We start from the raw sequence: 20,627 nt of genomic DNA, 5'->3' as shown, positions 1-20,627 counted from the left end.
ATCTGCAGGCAGTAGATCTTTATGGAGCAGGTCTATTCTCCTTGCCTTCTATGAGAGACAGCTGCCCTCTAGTGGAAAGTGAGAGTCACCTAAAGAGTCAGTAAGATCTGAGTTCAAGTTGGACCACTGACTTATCTTGGCTTTGTGTTCCTGGGCAAGGTCCTTCACTTGTCCATGGCTCAGATGACTCTCAGATACTCAGATTCTGCTGAGAGTATGAGACCCTGCATTAGTGGAGGGAACTGCTATATCTGAGGATTCCTTAGATTAGTGACATTCCAGGTACAGTTCCTATCTTGATCCCTAATCCTTGCTATGTGGCAGACACTGATGCTTAAGGTGCAAAGAAATGAAGAATATGGACCCTGTTTACATTCATGTAGGGAAGGAAACAGATAATGAGGTTCATCAAGTTTCTTACAGAAGAGATGGAAGGTACAAAAGGGAAGACCCTAGTATCTAGGGGTGGTATATAGTGATGTCATTTTGGTCTTTGATAACGAAAGACAAGAACTAGCCAAGGGCTGGGGGAAGGAGCCTGGGAAAGGTCTCCTGCAGAAGGGGAGGTTTAAAAGTAGTTTTGAATTAAAGAGACAGATTCCCCAATTGACAAATGGTCAAAGGATATTCAAAGACAATTTTCAGATGAGGAAATCAAAACTATCTATAGTCATTCGAAAAACTGTCCTAAATTACTGTTGATTAGAGAAATACAAATTTAGGCATCTCTGATGTACCACCTCACATCTCTCAGACTGGCCAATATGACTAGAAAGGATAATGATCAATGTTGGAGGGGATGTGGGAAATCTGGGGCACTAATGCATTGTTGGTGGAGCTGTAAACTGATCCAGTCTTTTTGGAGAGCAATTTGGAATTATGCCCAAAAGGTAATAAAATGTGCATCCCCTTTGATCCAGCAATACCACTACTGGGTCTGTATCCTGAAGAGCTCATGAAAAATGGTTAAAACACCACATGGACAAAAATATTCATAGCAGCTCTGTTTGTGTTGGCAAAGAATTGGAAATCGAGGAGATTCCCATCCATTGGGGAATGTCTGAACAAATTGTGGTATATGAATGTTATGGAAGACTTGTTCTATGAGAAATCAGGAGGGATGGGATTTCAGAAAAACCTGGAAAGACTTGCATGAATTGATACTGAGTGAGATGAGCAGAACCCAAATATTACACACACTAACAACAATATGGGGTGATGATCAATCTTGATGGACCTGCTCACTCCATTAGTGTAATGATCAGGGACAATTTTAGCGGATTCATGATAGAGAATACCATCTGTGTCAAGAGAAAGAAATGTGGAGTTTAAATGAAGACCAAAGATTCTTATCTTCAATTTTTAAAAAGTTGCCTTATGTATTATTTAATTTTGCTGTCTCTAATTTTTTCTTTCTTCCTTATGGATCTGTTTTTCTCTCAACACATTCAATTTCAAACTATGCATATAATGGAAACAAATGTAAAGACTATATTACATTACATTCTGTTGGGGAGAAAATTGTAAAATTCAAAACCTTGCAAAAAATGATTGGTAGAAACTATTATTGTATCTAATTAGAAAACAAATAAAATATTTATATACTCAAAGAAAAAGAATGAAAGAGGCAGCTATGAGGATGGATGGCATTGCAGACTTGAGGGATGACCAGTGTAGAAAAGCACAGAGGGGAGATGGAGTGTTTGTGTGTGGACTCATCAGCCTTCTTAAAGCATCTGTCCAACAATTCCAACAAAGCCCACCCTCTTCCCTTAGGACAATCCTTCAAATGCAATTAATCAGGTTTTCCCCTTCCTTTTGTTAAATCAATCCAAACAGAATGAAAGAGAAGTCATTTCCTTATTTTGAAAAATAAACACACAGGTCTCACTTTCACTTGACTTGAATAAATACCTTTGACCAAGGAAAGACCACTAGATGGCGCATTTGTCTGTGCACTGGATTTGGAGTCAGGAAGATCTGAGTTCAAATCCTTCCTCATACACTTACTGTATTACCCTGAGCAAATCACATCTTTTAGCCTCAGTTTCTTTAACTGTGAATCTAATATAAATAAAATACCAATAGTATTGACCTTACAAGGCTATTGTGAGGATCAAATGAGATATTTGTAAATCTTTTTTTGTTGTTGTTTTTGCAAGGCAATAGGATTAAGTGACTTGCCCAAGGTCACACAGCTAGGTAATTATGAAGTATCTGACCTCAGATTTGAACTCATGTCCTTCTGACTTCAGGGTTGGTGCTCTATTCATTGCACCACCTAGCTGCCACCCCCTCCCCCAACCCCAATTGTAAATCTTAAAGTGCCTTTTAAGGAAAGTATGGTCATCCCCTCCTACCTGCTCAGCTCACTTCTGCTACCCTCTTTCCTTGACTTTAGCCTCTACTTTCATATACATTCTTGCCTTATTTAATGAGGACAGTTTTTGCATAGTTCATTATATTATTTCATTTGATTTTTCCAGGCAAATATTATCATCTCTCCCCCTTTTGCAGTATGGGGTCTTAGACTAAAAGAGGTTGACTTGGTCTGTGCTACATCACACAGAGATTGTGAGGAAAAACCTGGACTTCTGCATCCCAATCTGGAGAGGATAAATCCGAGGCTTTCTATGTGACATCCTGCTGTCTCACATCCTCAGAGGATCATTATTTTACTTAGCCTGGAAGGGCCACCTCCCCTGAGAATCTATGCTGGCCCCATCAGCCCATGCTCCCCGCTTTCTCCAGCTCCTTTCCGCTCTTAGTATTATCTAACATACAATTCACACTTTCTTGCCCTCTCTTTCACCAATTATTTCACATTTTTATGCTACCAATTGGGCTGCTGGTCTTGGACACAAAAATCCCATCTTTTTAGCTTTAAGATTCTCTTGGAGATTTCAGGGCAGTCAAAATTTCAGGAAACTCAAAGGGCAATGAAAAAAAGCAAGGTTGAGTACAAGCAAGCTTTTCATCTTACCCATCATGACATGTGAGTGAAGAAGTCATATAAAGAGTATTATGAAGAGAAAAACAAAGTTCTCTATAGATCTAGAATCTTAACCCCCCCCCCAAGTTGCAAACAACTATTCCCCCCACCCAGGAACTGTATCATCAGAAAAGGAATGATGAGAGATGGGACAGTTCTAGGGTCACATGGATGCCCTCAAAAGTTATCAGACCCAGAAGAAGGACTCCAGGACACTGGATGGCTCTATGGGGGATGAATCAATCAGTCAAGTTACAAACATGATTTAACCACTGGAAGACAATCAAACAGTCCCTACCCTCAAGATGCTTATAGTCTATAGGCAAAATAGCAAATTCAACACTGGATAAGACCCATACAAGTTATGAAGGCATAAATCAATGGAGACTCCTGGATTCAATGAAGTATCTAAACATAAGAATCTCTTCAACTAGACCAGTGGCAGGGTATTCTCTATAGCACCTAATGCATCTGGAAGTGGTGGGGTGGAAAGAGTAATGAATTTGGACACATGGGACTTGGGTTCAAATTTGATTTTTACTATTCACCACCCATGTGACCCTGGAAACTCTCAGTTTCTTCATTTAAAAAGGACTGGATATGGACTACATGATCCCATGGCCCTGTCTAGCTGGGATCCTAGCTGATTTAGAATTTGTGGACTCCCCCCAATAAAATTTACTAGACATCATGTTCAGCAGGATTGAATGGCCAGTGGACACTTGTCTGCAGCTGGGTTCCAACCCTAGTCCAGGTGATGAAAGATGATGAAAGGAAACCATGTGTCTGCAACCAAGTTCTTGCCCTCTCCAATCCCCCACTCAGGAGGGTGATATTGGGTAGCTGTTGTTTCCTGCTACTGAAATGATGAATGTCCAGCTTCCCTCCATAGCTGCCATGGATATTCCTCATGGTGACCCCGACAAGCTTCTTGGAATGGTTTCCAGGAAGCCAGGCATCTCAGGCTAAGTGGCAGACTATTGCTGTTTTCACTTCTCCTAGGAAAATGGCAAGAAGGACCTTTTCTCCTGGCAAGTCTCAGAGCAAGGGGCCAATTTCAATCTGGGTTAGTTCATGTTGCTTCCAGAGACCAACCAGAGAGTCCCTCTCCGTGCGGGTGACCAGGTGGAGTTGGACGCTTCATGACCCCAAGGTGGTTCTTTGCCTTTAGGGACCCTGGGCACGCACTTTGCAGTAGGCTTTGTTCCTAGGAGGAGTTGGAAACTAGAAACTTGACTGGAGTGATCTTCTTGGACTATGAGATGATTGGCATAAATTCTTCCTATAATCCCAGTTTTCTGGTGGGCTTCCTTTGTCCCTTCCACACTTCTGCTCTCTTCTTTATATTTTCTGCCTCTTTTCAATTCTTCTTAGTTTTTTTTTGCAAAGCAAATGGGGTTAAGTGACTTGCCCAAGGCCACACAGCTAGGTCATTATTAAGTATCTGAGACTGGATTTGAACTCAGGTCCTCCTGACTCCAGGGCTGGTACTCTATCCACTGTGCCACCTAGTCGCCACTCTTTTCCATTTCTAAAGAAAAAGTTCTTGATTTTTGAGTGAGTAGCAGGCAATCATAGGACATCCATGGCTAATCACACACACTGATAATCACAACCGCGCACCCATAACAATCTGCCCCCAGACACATACAGAATGATTTAAACATTTACACAAATATATAATCATAAACATAAACACAACAGACAAACAGCATGATGTAGGAACACGCCATCAAATACACATGAAACAATAAATACAACATATAATCACATAATATAGACCAGACAGCGATCACACCTAAACAAAACACACACTAACACAAGGGTGCAAAATATCCACATGTAACAACACATATAAAACAAAAGATGGAAACATACACACACAAACACATCACACTTATGACATACTCATTAATATGAACAAACACAGAAAATACAATTCAATGGATAATCATAGAGTTCTAAATCAAATACACAAACACATCTGCATGAATCACATGCACCCAAAACCTATTAATACGCCCACGTTAAGAAGGCAAATATATGGAAACATTGGCACTTAAAACTTACACAAATAGACACAGAAATACATCTACAACAATCCACACGAGAATCAAATGGGCACATGTAAACACACATATAGGATATATGTAGATTCACACCCACACATGCAAACAGAAGCCACACACACACACACACACACACACACACACACAAACACAGAGCCACTGCAGTACTAGTCATCTACACATTAATCTCTAAGATATGAAAGTATCTTAACCTTCTTCCTGAATACCAATGTTTGTGCCTCACACCTCATTTAACAGAACATTAAAACGTTTTACTTCTTTCGATCAAGTGAATCTATTAATAATGACTTAGATTGTCTGCTCTGATTTCACATTACTAGGAGAACTCATTGGCATCCCGTGGCAGAGTATGCGATGCCACACATACACACACACCCTCTGGTCCTGTAGCTTTTGAGGTCCTCAATATAGACAAAGCTTAATGCTCAAACCTGAGCATCTTAGCATCTTTACCACTCTCCTGTCTACACTGCCTCAAGTGGTACCATAGGTCACCTCTGCAGGAGATGTGTGCCCAAAGGAGGTCTTCCCACCATTGAAAATGAAAACACCAGTGGCTCTATTTAGGATGCCCACTGATGGTCATCTGTGCTACAGTCCTCCATCCACACTGCCTGAGGCCTCTAGGCAAACCAGAGTTGCACAGGCCATGGTGGGGCCCTCTTGGTTGGAAGGCTTTGAGAAATAGATTTTATGTAGGGTCATCTCCAGGCTGGTCACAGGGGGATGAAATATGCAGCCCTGGCACCTTTCAAAGAATAATTTCTAGCTGTAAAGGGGTTGCAGTCTGCCCAGGTACATGGCCTAACCACATTAACCAGACCACAGAGACTTGGAGGATATGAGGATCTGCCCCTCTGCACTCATGTCTCTTAGCACCAGTCATGATGATGTTCACTGCTGCAGTTCTTCATAATGGACAAAGAGCTTTTCAGTATTTGCCAAGCTCACCGTGGTACTGTAGAAAGCTGAATTGGGTGTGAGAGGACCCAGGTTCAGGTCCAGGCTTTGTCAACCTTGACTAAGTCCTTTAACTGCTCTGAGTTTCACTTTTCCTTATAAAATAGAATTAATTATAAGATTAGGCATCTAGGGGTATTATAGTACACAGAATACCAGGCATGGAGACGGAAGACCTGAGTTCAAATACAACCTTATTGGTTGTGTGACTCTGAGCAAGTCACTTAATTCTGTCTGACTCAGTTTTTTCAACTGTAAAAAGAGTTGGAATATGAAATAGCAAACCCCTCCAGTATCTTTGCCAAGAAAACCCCAAAAGGGGTCATGGAGAGTTCAGTAGGACTGAAATGACTCATCAAGAAGACTAGAAAACTAGATAATGTCCCCTACAACTCTCAATCTCAATTGATAGGAATCAATTAATCAAATAAGAACCTACTGTGGCTCCAGCCCTGAGCTAAGATCCAAGGATACACAAAAAAGGAACACCTCCCTTCTCTTCAGGAGCTGACTTAGACCAGGACATGGTGCAGAAGTATTTTTCCCTTCCTCACTCTCCTTCTCTCTCTCTCTCTCTCTCTCTCTCTCTCTCTCTCTCTCTCTCTCTCTCTCTCTCTCTCTCTCTCTCTGTCTGTCTTTCTTTCTCTCCTCCTCTCCTCTCTCCCTCTCCTCCCTTTCGCTCTCATTCTCTCTTAAATTTTATTTTTTTCCAATTATATGCAAAGGTCATTTTCCACATTCATCCTTTTGCAAGTTTTTGAGTTCCACATTTTCTCACCACCCTTCCTTCTTTCCCCACGGCAGTGGACAATCCGTTACAAGTTGAACATGCACCATCATGATGAACATATTTACATATTAGTCAAAATGTGGAAAAGGAATTAGAACTAAGGGAAAAATCCATGAGAAGGAAAGAATAAACACAAAGAGAAGTTAAAAAAAGTGAGCATAGGATGCTTTGCTCTGCATTCAGGCTACACTGTTTTTTCCTCTGGATGTGTTTTTTCCATCAGAGGTCCTTGATCTCAGACCTGCTGAGAGGGTCCTTCATGGTTGCTCATCTCATAACATTGTTGTTAATGTGGACAATATTCTCTTAAGTAATTGCCAGCTGCATTAGGCTTCTTGTCCTCCCCATTATACTGTTGACAAATTTTCAGCTTGAAGCTCACTAAAACCTTCAGATCTTTTTCATATTGCTCTCAAGGCACACCTCCATGTGGTGCTTAAGTTGAATTTTGAATCCATTTTACTGAGACATTTTGATCCATTTAAAACTTCATTTTTTCAGTTTCAACGCAAGATTCTAACCAATGATGGTTTTTTGCTTATGTATCCTTATGCCATCATCCAGCGTTTCATCATTCCTCCCCAACTTTGGGTCAGCCACAGGGTTAGGAAGGGTGCTGTTCTCCACCTCAATTTTTCACCAATAAAAACAAGAGGCAGTTCACTAAGGGGTCAGTTTGGGCTCATGTCCAGAAAAATCTTCCTAATCCAAAGCTATCCTGGGGGTCTGGAAGGTGGGCTGCCTGTGGAAGTGCCGAGCTCCCTCCCTGCAGGTCTCCAAGCAGGCCTGGATGACTGTCAATGATGTTGAGGAGAGGATGCATGTTGCAGGAGAAGCCACCAAGCCCGATCCTGGAACACTGGGATCTGGGTGGCAGAAATGACTGGAAGGACTGAAGCAGCCCTCGGGTTGAGGGAATGTTGCCAACAGAAGTGGATCACCAGCTTCATTACCCCTTCATTAGCCTGCACTCTAATATGCTGATTTGGCCCCCACAGCTGACTGGGGCAGAGAGGGACAATTCAACCCCAGCAGGTTGGTCCAGCCCAACTACAGACGCTGGACTGAGGTAGCCATCCCACACCACCCCATGTCACCCCACGCCCAGTTCCTTATTCATAGACCCAATGCATCCTTCCAGAAATGCCCCAACAAATGAATCCCATGAGGCTGGGACTTGGAAGACCCTTTTGGGTCCCTCCAGCCAGTTCTTTGCCTGGCACCATTTTCTCCCTAAATGAATGAACGATATTCAAAGGTAATCTGCTGTTATTGCTGGGAAGTGTATTCCTAATAAATCCCACTTGATCTGGGCAAATCAGTTCAGGCGGCGCATAATTGAGTCTGCTCGCAAGGACTTGAGCAAGAATTCCGCAATCAGCGTTAATTAAGGAGATGGGACAATAATTCCTGCATAATTTCCGAGCTTTTCCTGGCTTGTGAATCACGGTAATAAGGGCAGTGCTCAGGCTGGTGCTGGGCTGCTGTCATTAGAGGCTGATTTATAAGCACTTAGGAGCCTCTAATTTCCTTGAGCTCAGAGCAGGGTCTCCCGACCCCCAATCCTCTTCTAGAGAGGGGGCTTCCAACCCAGAGAGCAGTGGTGGGGGGCTGGGAGGACACACAAGGCTGCCATCTTTATCACTTACTCCTCTCATAACAAATTTGGAGAGAAAGGTTTAATCCCACCCCTAACCCTTGTTACTTCCAGGAAGTGCCCCTGGACCTGGGGTGTTTCCTTTAGGAAAGGAGGAGGTGGCAGGAAATGATGGTGGAGGACCCTTCTAGCTCTAAATCTATGGCCACATTGAACTGGAAAGGACCTTAGAGATCTCCTAACCCAGACTCCTGATTCTTTAGAAGTGCAAGCTAAGGCTCAGAGAACTGGCTTCTTTTTGGAAGTCCCAAAGTTTAGAAGTAGTAGAGTCAATATTGACCACAGATTGAACATTCTTTTTACCGGAGCAAACTCCTCTCCTTAACTTCTTTCTCCACTGCCCACTCCTCAGTATTTTTTTGCAAGGCAATGGGGTTAAGTGACTTACCCAAGGTAACATAGCTAGGCGATTATTAAGTGTCTGAGGTTATATTTGAACTCTGGTCCTCCTGCCACTAGGGCTGATGCTCTATCTATGGTACAGTAGGTAGAGCACCTCCATCTCTCTCTCTCTCTCTCTCTCTCTCTCTCTCTCTCTCTCTCTCTCTCTCTCTATCTCTCTCTATCTCTATCTCTATCTCTATAGATATATAGATATATTAATAACCCCAGTGTGCAGGATGAGCTTCAGGAAGACCACAGATCCCAACAACAAGGCTAACAACATCTAAGGAAATGACAAACAGGTAATTTCAAGTCTTGTTGGCTCAGTTCTGTTTCTGCAAACGTTTCCACAGAAGCACCCTCACTCAGACTAATTCTTTCATTCATAAGCATTTATTAAACACTTATTAGGTGCCAGGAACTCTCTGAGCCATTAGGAAGATAAAGACATTAATGCAACAGCTCCGAAGGAACTTTAGGAGAAAAACAATTTGTGTGAGTGTATATATATATATATATACATACATACATATATATATACATACATATATATATATATATATATATATATACAATATAAAAAGTAAAAGGAAGCGTGGGAGGGGAACCCTAGTCAGTCAGACAGTCAGTCAGTCAGTCAGCATTTAGTGAATGCCAGCCAGGTGGTGCACTGACCTTGGAGTCAGGAAGATGAGTTCAAATCCAGCCTCAGATGCTTGTGTGACCTCGTGTGACCTTGGACAAGTCAGCTTATCCTGACTGTCTCACATCCAGGACCATTTCCAGTCATCTTGATTCTTATCTGTCCTCTGGACCCAGATGGCAATGGAGGACAAAGTGAGACTGGTGACAGCATAATAACTGCTCACTCAAGTCCAATTCATGTGCTTGTCATGGCATCACCTCCTGATGGCATGATTTTCTTCAAAATGAAGGACAACACTTTATTATTATTATTATTATTAGTGAGTGCCATTTATTATGCACCAATCACTTTGGATACAATGACAAAACAAACTTGGCCTCAAGGAGATTCCATTTTTTGGAAGAAATCAGAATTTATATGAATAAATAGATACAAAATATATATAAAGTAGATATGAAGTAATTGGGAGGGGCATTAGCAGTTGAGGGCACCCCACCCTTCAGGGCTACTATGAAGAGCTAATGAGGTCATGTAGAAAAGGCTTAGCAAGGACCTGGTACACAGTAAAACTTAATAATGAGCTCCATTCCTTTCTCATCCACTATCTATTGGATGCCTCCATTTGTATTACCTCAAACTCACCATGTTGAAAGTGGTATTCAGTCTCTCTTCTCTTTTCCCCCTTCAAGCTTTCCTGCCTATAATTAAGGTCTCACGATCCTTCTGCTCAATGTGGTTCACAATTCTAGACTCTCCTGGAACTAAGAGGAACTGAATTCAAATCCTGCCTCTTAGTCACTTATTAACATGTGGACTGGGCAAACAGCTTAACTTCTCTTGCTCTCAGTTTTCTCATCTGTAAGGTGGGGAGAATGACAATATTCACCTAACAGGGTATTTTGAGGGTTATATGAGACAGTGCAGATAGATTAAATCTTAGCATTGCTTCTTTGATTTGTCCAATCTACCTCCACACCAATGTAACTTTTATCTGTTCATTTCTCCTTACTCGCGTGGCCATCATTCTGGCTTTGACCCCCATCACCTGTCATCTAGGCTATTCCAGCAGCCTCTAGCCTTTCCCCTTCCACCCTGTCTTCCACAGAGCTGCACATATCCTCTTTTTCTAATTTTCCTATCAGACAAGGTCACTCTCCCATTCAAAGACTTCAGATGACTGTCATTGCTTGTCTTTTCCCCTTTCTCCAATTCTTTATCTGGAATCCTTAGAACATCTTCACTTATGCTCTCTCTTTCTCTCTCTCTCTCTCTCTCTCTCTCTCTCTCTCTCTCTCTCTCTCTCTCTCTCTCTTCCTTTTTGCTCTCTTTTTCCCTCCTCAAATTCTCCTTTTTCTCCTCTTTCTTTCTATTTCTCTTTCTTCCCCTCTCTCTTTCTCCCTCTCCTTTTCTCTCTTTCACTTTTCCCTCTCTTTCTTTCTCTTTCTTCTCCCTCTCCCTCTCTCTTTCTTCCTGCCTCCCTCTCTTTCTCTTTCTCCCCTATCTGTCTCTGTCTCTCTGACTCTTTCTCCCCTTTTCCTCCAGTCTCAAAGGGAGAAGTGATCCATCCTTTTACCAAGATCAACGTCTCTACTTTCCTTGATCTCATACTTTCCAGCCTTCTCTGGGAGTTTGACACATAATAATCCATGTCTTTTTTTACAAGGCAAATGAGGTTAAGTGGCTTGCCCAAGGCCACACAGCTAGGTAATTATCAAGTGTCTGAGACCAGATTTGAACCCAGGTACACCTGACTCCAGGGCTGGTGCTTTATCCACTGCGCCACCTAGCCGCCCCTACTTTTTTATAACATTAATATCTTTTCTTTTACTGACTCCTTTCCTGCTTCCTATAAAGGCAGACCTCCTAGATAGTCTTTTGATTCCAGACCACCACAAAAAGGTGAATCACGTGATTATTTTTGTTTTTTTTTTAGGGCATATTAAAGTTATGTTTACACCATATTATAATATATTTAGTGTGCAATAGTATTACATTTAAACTGCATATATCTTAATTAAGAATACTTTTTAGCGGAAAAACCAATGAATATCTGAACCTTCAGTGAGTCATAATCTTTTGTTGGTGGAGTATCTGGCTTTGATGTTGATGGCTCAGGTTGGTGGTTGATGAAGGCTGCTATGACTGCGACAATTTCTTTTTTTCTTTTTTTTAAGGTTTTTGCAAGGCAATGGGGTTAAGTGGCTTCCCAAGGTCACACAGCTAGGTAATTATTAAGTGTCTGAGGTTGGATTTGAACTCAGGTACTCCTGACTCCAGGGTTGGTGCTCTGTCCACTGTGCCACCTAGCCGCCACTGTGGGAATTTCTTAAAATAAGACAGCAATGAAGTTGGCCCCATCAATTGACTCTTTCTTTCACTTGAAAACTCAGAAGTCATTGGAGGGTTATTAATTGACCTAATTTCAATATAGTTATGCCTCAGGGAATAGGGAGGCCTGAGGAGAAGGAACAAGAAGGGGAATGGCTAGTCAGTGGAGCAGTCAGAAGAGACACAACATTTATTAATTAAATTCACCATCTTTTGTGGGAGGAGTTCATGGCACCCCAAAAGAATTATAGTATTAACATCAAAGATTATTGATCTTGGATCACCACAACACAAGTAATAAGAATGAAAAGTTTGAAATATTGTGAAAATTACCAAAATGTGACAAGAGACATGATGTGAGCCCCTGCTATTGGAAGAATGGCACTCATAGATTTGTCCAACATAGGGTGACCACAGAGCTTCAATTTGTAAAAAAAAGAGAAATGAAACCCATAATATTTGCAAAGCACAACAAAGAAAAGCTCAATAAAATAAGGTTTGCCTATATCTAGATCTTCCCTATTATTAATAAACCTTCACTTGATCCTGCCCTACTGACAACCATTATCTACACTCCTCTAAGGGCCACCACTTTTTGCTACGTTGCAATCTGGACCCCAATAGTTCCATGGCTTGCCTTCAGTCTTCCTTTGCTTTGAACTCTTTGTAGGTATGGATATCATGGGTCATTCAGTTGGCATTGAATGGAATTCAAATTCTTCTCTTTCTCCTGGTCACTCTTGCATCTCACTTCTCCTTCCTTTCCAATGACTCCTTCTCAGTGGCCTATACTGAATCATTATCCATCTCCATCCTGGACATGCACACTAGGCCCCAAAATATACAAGTCTTACCCTCAAGGAGCTTACAATCTTGCTTAAATTAGCAGTATCCCTTGCCTCTGGACTTTACCCACAATATTCCTGTGACATTCACATCACAACTCTTGACACCTTTTTAAAGACAAGGAAACTGAAGCTCAGAAAGGATTTTACTTGGCTATACAATTAGAAAGTAGCGGGATTCACACCTGGTTCTTTTCTGACTCCATGTCCAGTGCTTTTTCTTTTTCTTCTTTTTTTGTAAGGCAATGGGGTTAAGTGACTTGCCCACACAGCTAGGTAGTTATGAAGTGCCTTAGCCTGGATTTGAACTCAGGTGCTCCTGATTCCAGGGCCAGTGCTTTATCCACTGTACCACCTAACTGCCCTGTCCAGTGCTTTTCCCATCATTCCATACTGCCTCTTAGGTGGTTTGCCCCATAAGACTCACTAGTGTATATGGATATTTTGACAGGTCTGCCATATGAACGCTAAAGAAGGCCCTGGTTATTACCAGAGTTGCAATGGGATAGAGTAACTTGCACTTTGCCCTCAGGTAGAGCATTTGGAGGTGACTACTGCTTTTCTGCATATGTTCTTTCCTCCCTGGCCTGTACCTTCAGCTTGTCTCTTCCCTCCCTTTCATTAGCTTCAACTTCATAATGTCACAAGGTATGCTTCCTTTCTTCAGGAGATGTACCTCAGTTTACCAGCCCTGCCCAAGAGGCTGCCACATGTCCCAGAAGTAGCTAGCTAATGATTACTCCAGTCTAATGCAACTGAGAAACCTAGGACCAATCTCTTCTGTGGATAATATGAACGACTCCTATTTCTACAGGACTGTTACTATTAGAAAGTGTTTTCCATAATAGCTCTGCAAAGGAGACCGTCCAAGCATCCTTAGCCCCATTTTAGAGATGAAGAAGGGGGAGGGCTTTGAGCAGCCACCCAGCTCTGAATGCCGGCACCCAGGTCCCATGCTCTTTCCTGTTACCTCTTTTGGGGGGGGTGTCTTCATATAAAATAAAGCAAAGGGAATTTAGGAATAATCTATTTCAATCCCCTCATTTTATAGGGAAGGAAACTGAGGCCAAATTAAGTCATGAACTTCTAAATTCTAAGAGTTAGAGGGGGCCTGAAATAATTTCTTTTAATCCCCTCGATAGATAGATAGATTGATAGACCGAGATAGATAGATAAACAGATTATTTAAGCATTTGCTCTTTGTCAGGTACTGTGGGACGTTGTTGTTGTTGTTGTGTGTGTGTGTGTGTGTGTGTGTGACAAATAAAAGCAAGACAATGGCAGCATCAAACCCTTGAGGAGCACATCAAGGGGAGCTGGGAAAGAGGGAGGGAAGCAGGGTGTGATGTGGAGATGGCCTGGAAATGGAGGGAATGCCTGGCTCTGGTATGCTGAGGTGAGAATTGATGGATTACAACCTGGTGTCTCGGGGCAGAAACTTACATGTGAGTGGCTTAAAGGTCTTAGGAACATGAAGCTGGAAAGGAGAAAAGAGATCCTCTGCTCTAAACTCATTTTTCAAATGAGAAAACTGCGATCCAGGTGATTTCAGTAACATGCCCGAAGTCAGAGGCAGAACCAGTATTCCAAGCTAGGTCTTCTGCTTCTAGAGCCAGAGGTCAGCCCCTCTGCCCTTTGAGAGGAGGAACCAAGTGTGGTTTATAAGCTCCTCCTCTCTGACTCTCTTGGCAGTGAGGAAATTTTTAATAAAAAAACCCTCCATTATCATTTCTTCACTTGCTTCTGGGTGTGTAGCTTCAATGACTCCAAACACAACTTCAGGCACTTTAATTCCTATTTCAATCAGGAATTCAAGTGCCATATTGACTTTCTTATAACAGAGCAGCCATGAAATCATGGAATGCTGTCACCCTTAATAATGGCAATTAGTAATCAGTTGTCTCATATGTCCTCTGATTATGGGAGTATGGGAGGAGGGGTAGGGGAATGGCCTAGCTCAATCTCTCTTCCTCTTATCTAGGATTTTCTTCTGGCTCCCATCATTCCAAAAAAAGAAAGGAAGGAAATGGACTATCCTCAACTTGGAAATACAGACTTGGATGAACCAAAATATGGAAATAATCATTTCTTTCAATGGAAGAAATAATAATAATGATAGTAATAGTAAAAATAATAGTAATAATAATAATAATAATAATAATAATAATAAGCTCTCTTATTCCTATGGTGCTTCAGAGTTTACTTGCCTCACGAGGTAGTTGGAGTAGTATCAATTTCTCGATTTTATAGAAAATTGAAGTTTAAAAAGGATAAGTCATTGTTTATTACCAAATAGCTAGTATGTGAGCAATAACACCTTTCTCTAGAATTTCTTTTTCTTTGCTCCCTCTTTTCCTTCTTTCTTTCCTTCCTTCCTTCCTTCCTTCCTTCCTTCCTTCCTTCCTTCCTTCCTTCCTTCCTTCCTTCCTTCCATAGCTAAACAGGAGTTACCTCTCCAAAATGCTGACTATGTTATCCTATGACCTTTGTTTGAAGATTTCCACTGGGATGGGAGCTCAGTACCTTGCTAGGCATAGTCCATCTCACTATTGGATAACTTCCATTCTTAGGAAGTTTTCTTATGTTGACTAAATCTGTTTTTTTGCATCTTTTTTCCCTTGTCTGCTGGAGCCAAGTAGAATGACCCTAATGCCCTTTCCAGATATTTTCATGATGATCCTTGGTGAAACTTCTCATGTCTTCTAGTGTCTTTTTTTCTGGCTCAAGTTTTAAAGTTCCCCAATGATGCCTTTTATGCCCCAGTGTGAAGGTTCTCCAGACTCTCCAGACTAGGGCTTCCAAAAATTGTTCTTCCTAAAGATGCAATACCCCTCAGAACTGAATTTAGATCATGTCAAAATAGGATAAATTTAGGTTCAGGACTGACCCCTCCCTATTGAACACTATTCCTCTTTTAATGTGCTCTGTATCCACATTCTTCTTTTTTATATGAATATTTTTGTTTTTTTCAGATTACATGTAAAAACAAACTATAAGCTTCATTTTCAAAAATTATGAGTTCCAAATTCTCTCCCTCCCTTCCCTTTCTCCCCACCCAAGATAAGAACTTATCTACAGATTATACACTGTTCCCTTTCTTTTAGCTGTTGAACCACATTGTTGATTGATATTGAACTTTTAATTTATCAAAACCTCCTGATACTTTTTTCAGATTAACCTCTCTCTAGCCATATGTTCTCCATCTTGTCCTTAGGAAATCAATTTTTTGAACCCAAGTATAAGACTTTATATTTATCCCATCACATTTCATCTTATTAATTTCAGGTTAATCTTCTAACCAGTCCAGATCATTTTGGGTCCCAGATGTTACTCAATGTGTTCACTATTCTCAAATTGTGTCACAGTGCTTAATGATGGATTGGATTTGGGAAGCAAGGAAGGAGAAGGAGAAGATGATCTTAAGAGCTGGATTTTGAATACTGGGAGAATCATAATTGGGAGAATTGTCAGAGATGGGGAAGGTGCAAAGCGAAAACTCATCTTGGACCAACAATGGTAAGTTAAGTTGTCTTTGGAACAGCAAAGTGTATAATATAAATTTCTGATAGATGATAGGAAGTATGAATCTTGGAGTTTGGAAAAGATGGAACCAGCAACAAGAATTTGAAATTCAATTACAAGGGACCAGCAGATAAACTCATATGAATACGATCTCTATATCTCAATATATAATGGAAGACTTTGACCAATGGTCTGTATTATTCTGACTGGGACATTTCTGCCCACTATTTGGTTCTGACTAACGATGTCTGGTTAGTTTTCATAGACTTGATTTTTGTTCATCTTATGAATTCTATCACTATTAGAAGGGGTACTACAGTATCTTTGTTAAGAAAATCCCAAATGGGATCATAGAGAGTTGGATGAAACTGAAACAACTGAACAACTGTTGACCGTAACCAGGGATGCATAATGTTGTACTACATTCTGTACAAGGAATTTTAATCACTGTAATCTAATAGTTCATGGTCTGAAACTCTGGAAACAGACCTGGCCACTTAGACACAGAAGATACATGTAACGAAATAGCTCTCTCTCTCTATATATATACATAAATATATTATATATATATATATATATATATATATATATATATATATAGATGCATGTGTATATGCATATATCTGTTTTCTAACATCTGGACTTAACATGAAACATGTCCTGTCTTGTCAGGTGCCTAGGGGGAGAATCCAAATTATACCTCTCTTATAGATGTTCTTCACCCCTTCCCCCAAGGACCCTCTGGAACATCTCAGATCAGATATAACCTGGCTATTATAGACTATTGCAGCACACTGAGGTCTCCACAGATGTGTGTAAAAGAATATCTAGGACCTGCCTATACAAGCACTCAGAGCAACAATGCATATTATAGATATAGGACAGCCTTTATTCTACTTTAGACAATGCAGTCATCACATAAAGATCTCAAATAAAAAATTGTTATAATTCATCTCTACCAATGAGTTCCCCCTATCCCTAGGGTCTTCTAGTTCTCCAGCCTCATAGTACCTGCCTGTGGTTTAGAGTCTTCTCTGATGAAAAAAAGCTTGGGGCTGCTAATAGAATAATCCCTTAACTTTCCAGTGACTCCCTCTTTTGCCCCATTTATTTATACAAACATTCATTCCTATGGCCCTGTCCTGATGATTTGGGCTCCTCCTGGAAGGGAAATTATCTCCTCCCAGGCAATGATTAGCCCTAGCTCTTGGTCAACTGTCTTGGGGCCTCAATGAATCTTCTTTTACCATTTACCTTTTACCTGTTTTCCTTTCTCTTTCTTGGGTCTTTCAACATTCATCTCCTGTCCTTTCTATTTCTGATCTTTTATTTCCCATCTAGGCAAGTGGGCAGCTAGGTGGTATAGTGGTTAGAATTCTGGACCTGGAATCAAGAAGACCTGAGTTCAGATTTGGCTTCAAAGATTTGCTAGTTTTGTGATTCCAGGAAAATCACTGAAGTGATCTGTGTCTTAATTTCATGATCTGTGAAGTGATGAGATTGGATTCAATGGCCTCTAAGTTTATTTCCCAGTCTAAATCTGTAATCCTATGATTCCAAGCCATGTAAACCCTCTGATCCTCAATTTCCACCTTTGTAAAAAGAGGAGTTTGAAATAGTCAAGCAAATCCTTTTTTTGGTAGGTGGAAAACACCCTGACTCTATGAGTAGATGACCTCTAAGTTTCCTATCAGCTCTGGCCCTTCAAGAAATGGCCATGTTTAGAATTCGTTATGCTGCTCTTTGTTTATATTGCAGAAAAAACACTTAGTGCATGAGTCATACTTATTTCCCATATGTAGCCATACACACGCCTAATCTGGGTCTATAAACTTGGACAGATTCTACAAAGAGAAAATGAACCAGGCCCAGAATTTCACAGAAGAACAGAAACTGGCTATATTGCCTTTGGGAAATGGGGCAATACTTTTAATGTTCCCTCCAAGATTCTCTCCGAGATAAAGGTCCTAACCTTTATCGGCTTCTAGTGATGTTGCATGACTGAAGAATGGAATGAGGTTCCAAAGGATTGAAGCAGAGGTTTGCCTGAAAGGTGATGGAAATATGTGAGGTGAGTGTTAGAAGGCAATACCTTAGCTCAAACAGGCAAAATGGCATCAAAGTATTGCAAACCCAGCAAAGAAGATGAATGGGTCATGGAAGGGAAGGATAACCAATCAACAGCCCCATAGATCTGTTAGTCTTTATTAGTTGGCTCTATTATATAATATTATATAATTATTATATTATTATATATGATTTATTAGTTACTATATGATCTATTATTGTTAGCTCCCGTAATATACTTGAAAGGAAGAGCCCCATCTCATTGGGTGGGTCGTTTGTGATAAACTCATAGGTTGGACACCCACAAAAGTTCCATGGAGAGGATGCTTGTATGCCTCCTTGATGGAGCCTCATAAATCAGCAACATCACAGTTGGGCTGCCATATTAACTCATATATGTTTTGTTTAGCTCATTTCAAGCTCATGCTATCTCTTCCAATCCAATGTAAACAACCTTAGGGCTGGAACTCCTGTTCTTGTCTTTGTATTCCCAGAACATGTAACACCATGAGTGGCACTGTATGGACCTTTGATAAGTGCAAGTCAGTTGATTGATTGTGTAATCAATCAGCACAGAAGGAATGACCAGAGAGGTCCAGAATACTGGCAGCATGTCCACAGTACTTTTGGCTCCCCCTTCATGTCTTTGAGAAGAGCTCAGGGTTTTTTGGTGATTCTTCTCCCTGCTTTTGATCATTTTTCAAAGGAGTCCAATGAGAGATACTCAATTTCAAGGATTTTGCTGGTGTGGGTGCTCCCTCCATAGATACACCACAAACCCTCCATGTCTTATTCATTCCTTGGTCTTGTGAGTTGCATGTGGCCAAAATGTTCCTCATCTCCTGACCACTAAAGGTTAGTAGAAGTGGGAACATAGTCTAAAATGCATCAAGAAAATAGGGTCCTAACTTTAGAGCTGGAAAGAACTCAGAGGCTATCTAGTTCAATCCTTTCATTTTATAGAGGAGGAAACTGAAGCCCAGAGGGGGTAAGTGATTTGTCTAGGGCCACACAGATAAGAACAGTCAGGATTTGAACATATGTCTATGGACCGCAGATCCAATACATTTTTTCACACCCATTTGTCCTTGCTATAAATCCCCTTCTGCCACCAATTTTCTGAAAACCAAGTATGTCACTGGAAATACATCTTCATTACCAGAGATATTCTTTTATCTAAGAATCTGAGAAAGCAAACACAACAGAGACCAACTCAGAACACTTCAAGGGCATCACCAGGACTTTTCTTCCAGTGATTATCTGAGCACTGAACAGAAGGGATAAGACTCGTCTAACTCAAATGCCCAAGCTTTTAGGAAACCAGAATGACATTTGTGAGAGGGAGTAAAGGGAGGTGTTACACACCTTCGAAGTTTGTTTGGGACAAGCTGAGTTACTCTTAAAAGAGAACTAGATATCCAAGCGACATTCATTCTCCTTCCCTCAGTCACCTGCCCTTCTCCTTTCTCTCCTTTCCCTTGTCCCTCATTGGGAGCCAGATGTGATAGCTAGCCAGCCACCGACATGCTTGGCATCTCATGCTTTCAAATGCAGCCCATTCATTGCAGTTACCTACTAGAACCAAGGGGTGCAGAGGCGCATCGGCTTCTTTCATCCAGTCATCATTGGCTAGTTCAATAATAGCATTCACATGCTTCACTTCAGTACAGATCAAATCCAACACTGCCTTCTCATCCCTGGCTTCCAGGGAGGACTTTAATCTCTTCACCAGATCGGAGTGGAGCGGGTAGTCAGGAAGACAGTCCGAGCTGGACATTTTTAGCAAGTTAGACTGCAGCAGAATATTCTTCTCAATTGAGGCCAGAGAAAGCAGCTGTCAGTGAGAGTGTGTGGTGGGGGAGGAAGGGTGTTATAAATAGGATCAACTCAGCTCTAATTACGGATTACCATAAGTGGAGGGTTAGGTCCAAGTCCAGCCTTCCCCTGAAAGGTAGCTTTCCCAAATGAGAGAAGTGTGCTTGTTTGCTACTGCTCAGGTCCAATGAAGATGGCCTCAAGAAAGCAGGTGCTTATGGGAATAGAGCACAAAAGGGCAGGGAGGCACATGGGAAATCTCCTGATTTGCCACTGAATGACTTGGTTATCTTGCAGACTTATATTTTAGTATGGAAATCTTTTCGGCAATTGGGGGGAAATCTTTTGTCCAGTTTTGTATGGGAACAACTTTCAAAACCGTACACAACCGATAACCCCTTTATTCAACCACTCCCTGAGAACAGCAGTTTTTTAAGTTTAGAGGACGATCTTTCCACCCAATCAAACAATAATTCAAGTCCATTCAACAAACAATTGTGGTATTTAATGAGTCATGAACTATAATGTGCT

At 41.1% G+C, this 20,627-nt stretch overlaps 1 protein-coding gene across 2 annotated transcripts in view; it reads right to left on the bottom strand.

The window, feature by feature from the left end:
• ASB18 (ankyrin repeat and SOCS box containing 18) overlaps positions 1 to 20,149 on the bottom strand; it is a 64,262-nt gene extending 44,113 nt beyond the window's left edge. Inside the window, exon 1 of one of the 2 annotated variants that reach the window (XM_074189804.1) lies at positions 19,854 to 20,149. In XM_074189804.1, the coding sequence (XP_074045905.1) occupies positions 19,854 to 20,058 (205 nt within the window). In that variant the 5' untranslated portion in view covers positions 20,059 to 20,149. The remainder of the gene's footprint in view (positions 1 to 19,853) is intronic. The other variant, XM_074189802.1, reaches the window with a different exon arrangement.
• Positions 20,150 to 20,627: the final 478 nt, after the last annotated feature.

The sequence above is a fragment of the Macrotis lagotis genome, chromosome 5 (assembly GCF_037893015.1).
Source record: "Macrotis lagotis isolate mMagLag1 chromosome 5, bilby.v1.9.chrom.fasta, whole genome shotgun sequence".
Classification (NCBI taxonomy): domain Eukaryota; kingdom Metazoa; phylum Chordata; class Mammalia; order Peramelemorphia; family Peramelidae; genus Macrotis; species Macrotis lagotis.
Note: the sequence above shows the minus strand (reverse complement) of the source record. Positions and strands in the feature narration are given on the sequence as shown.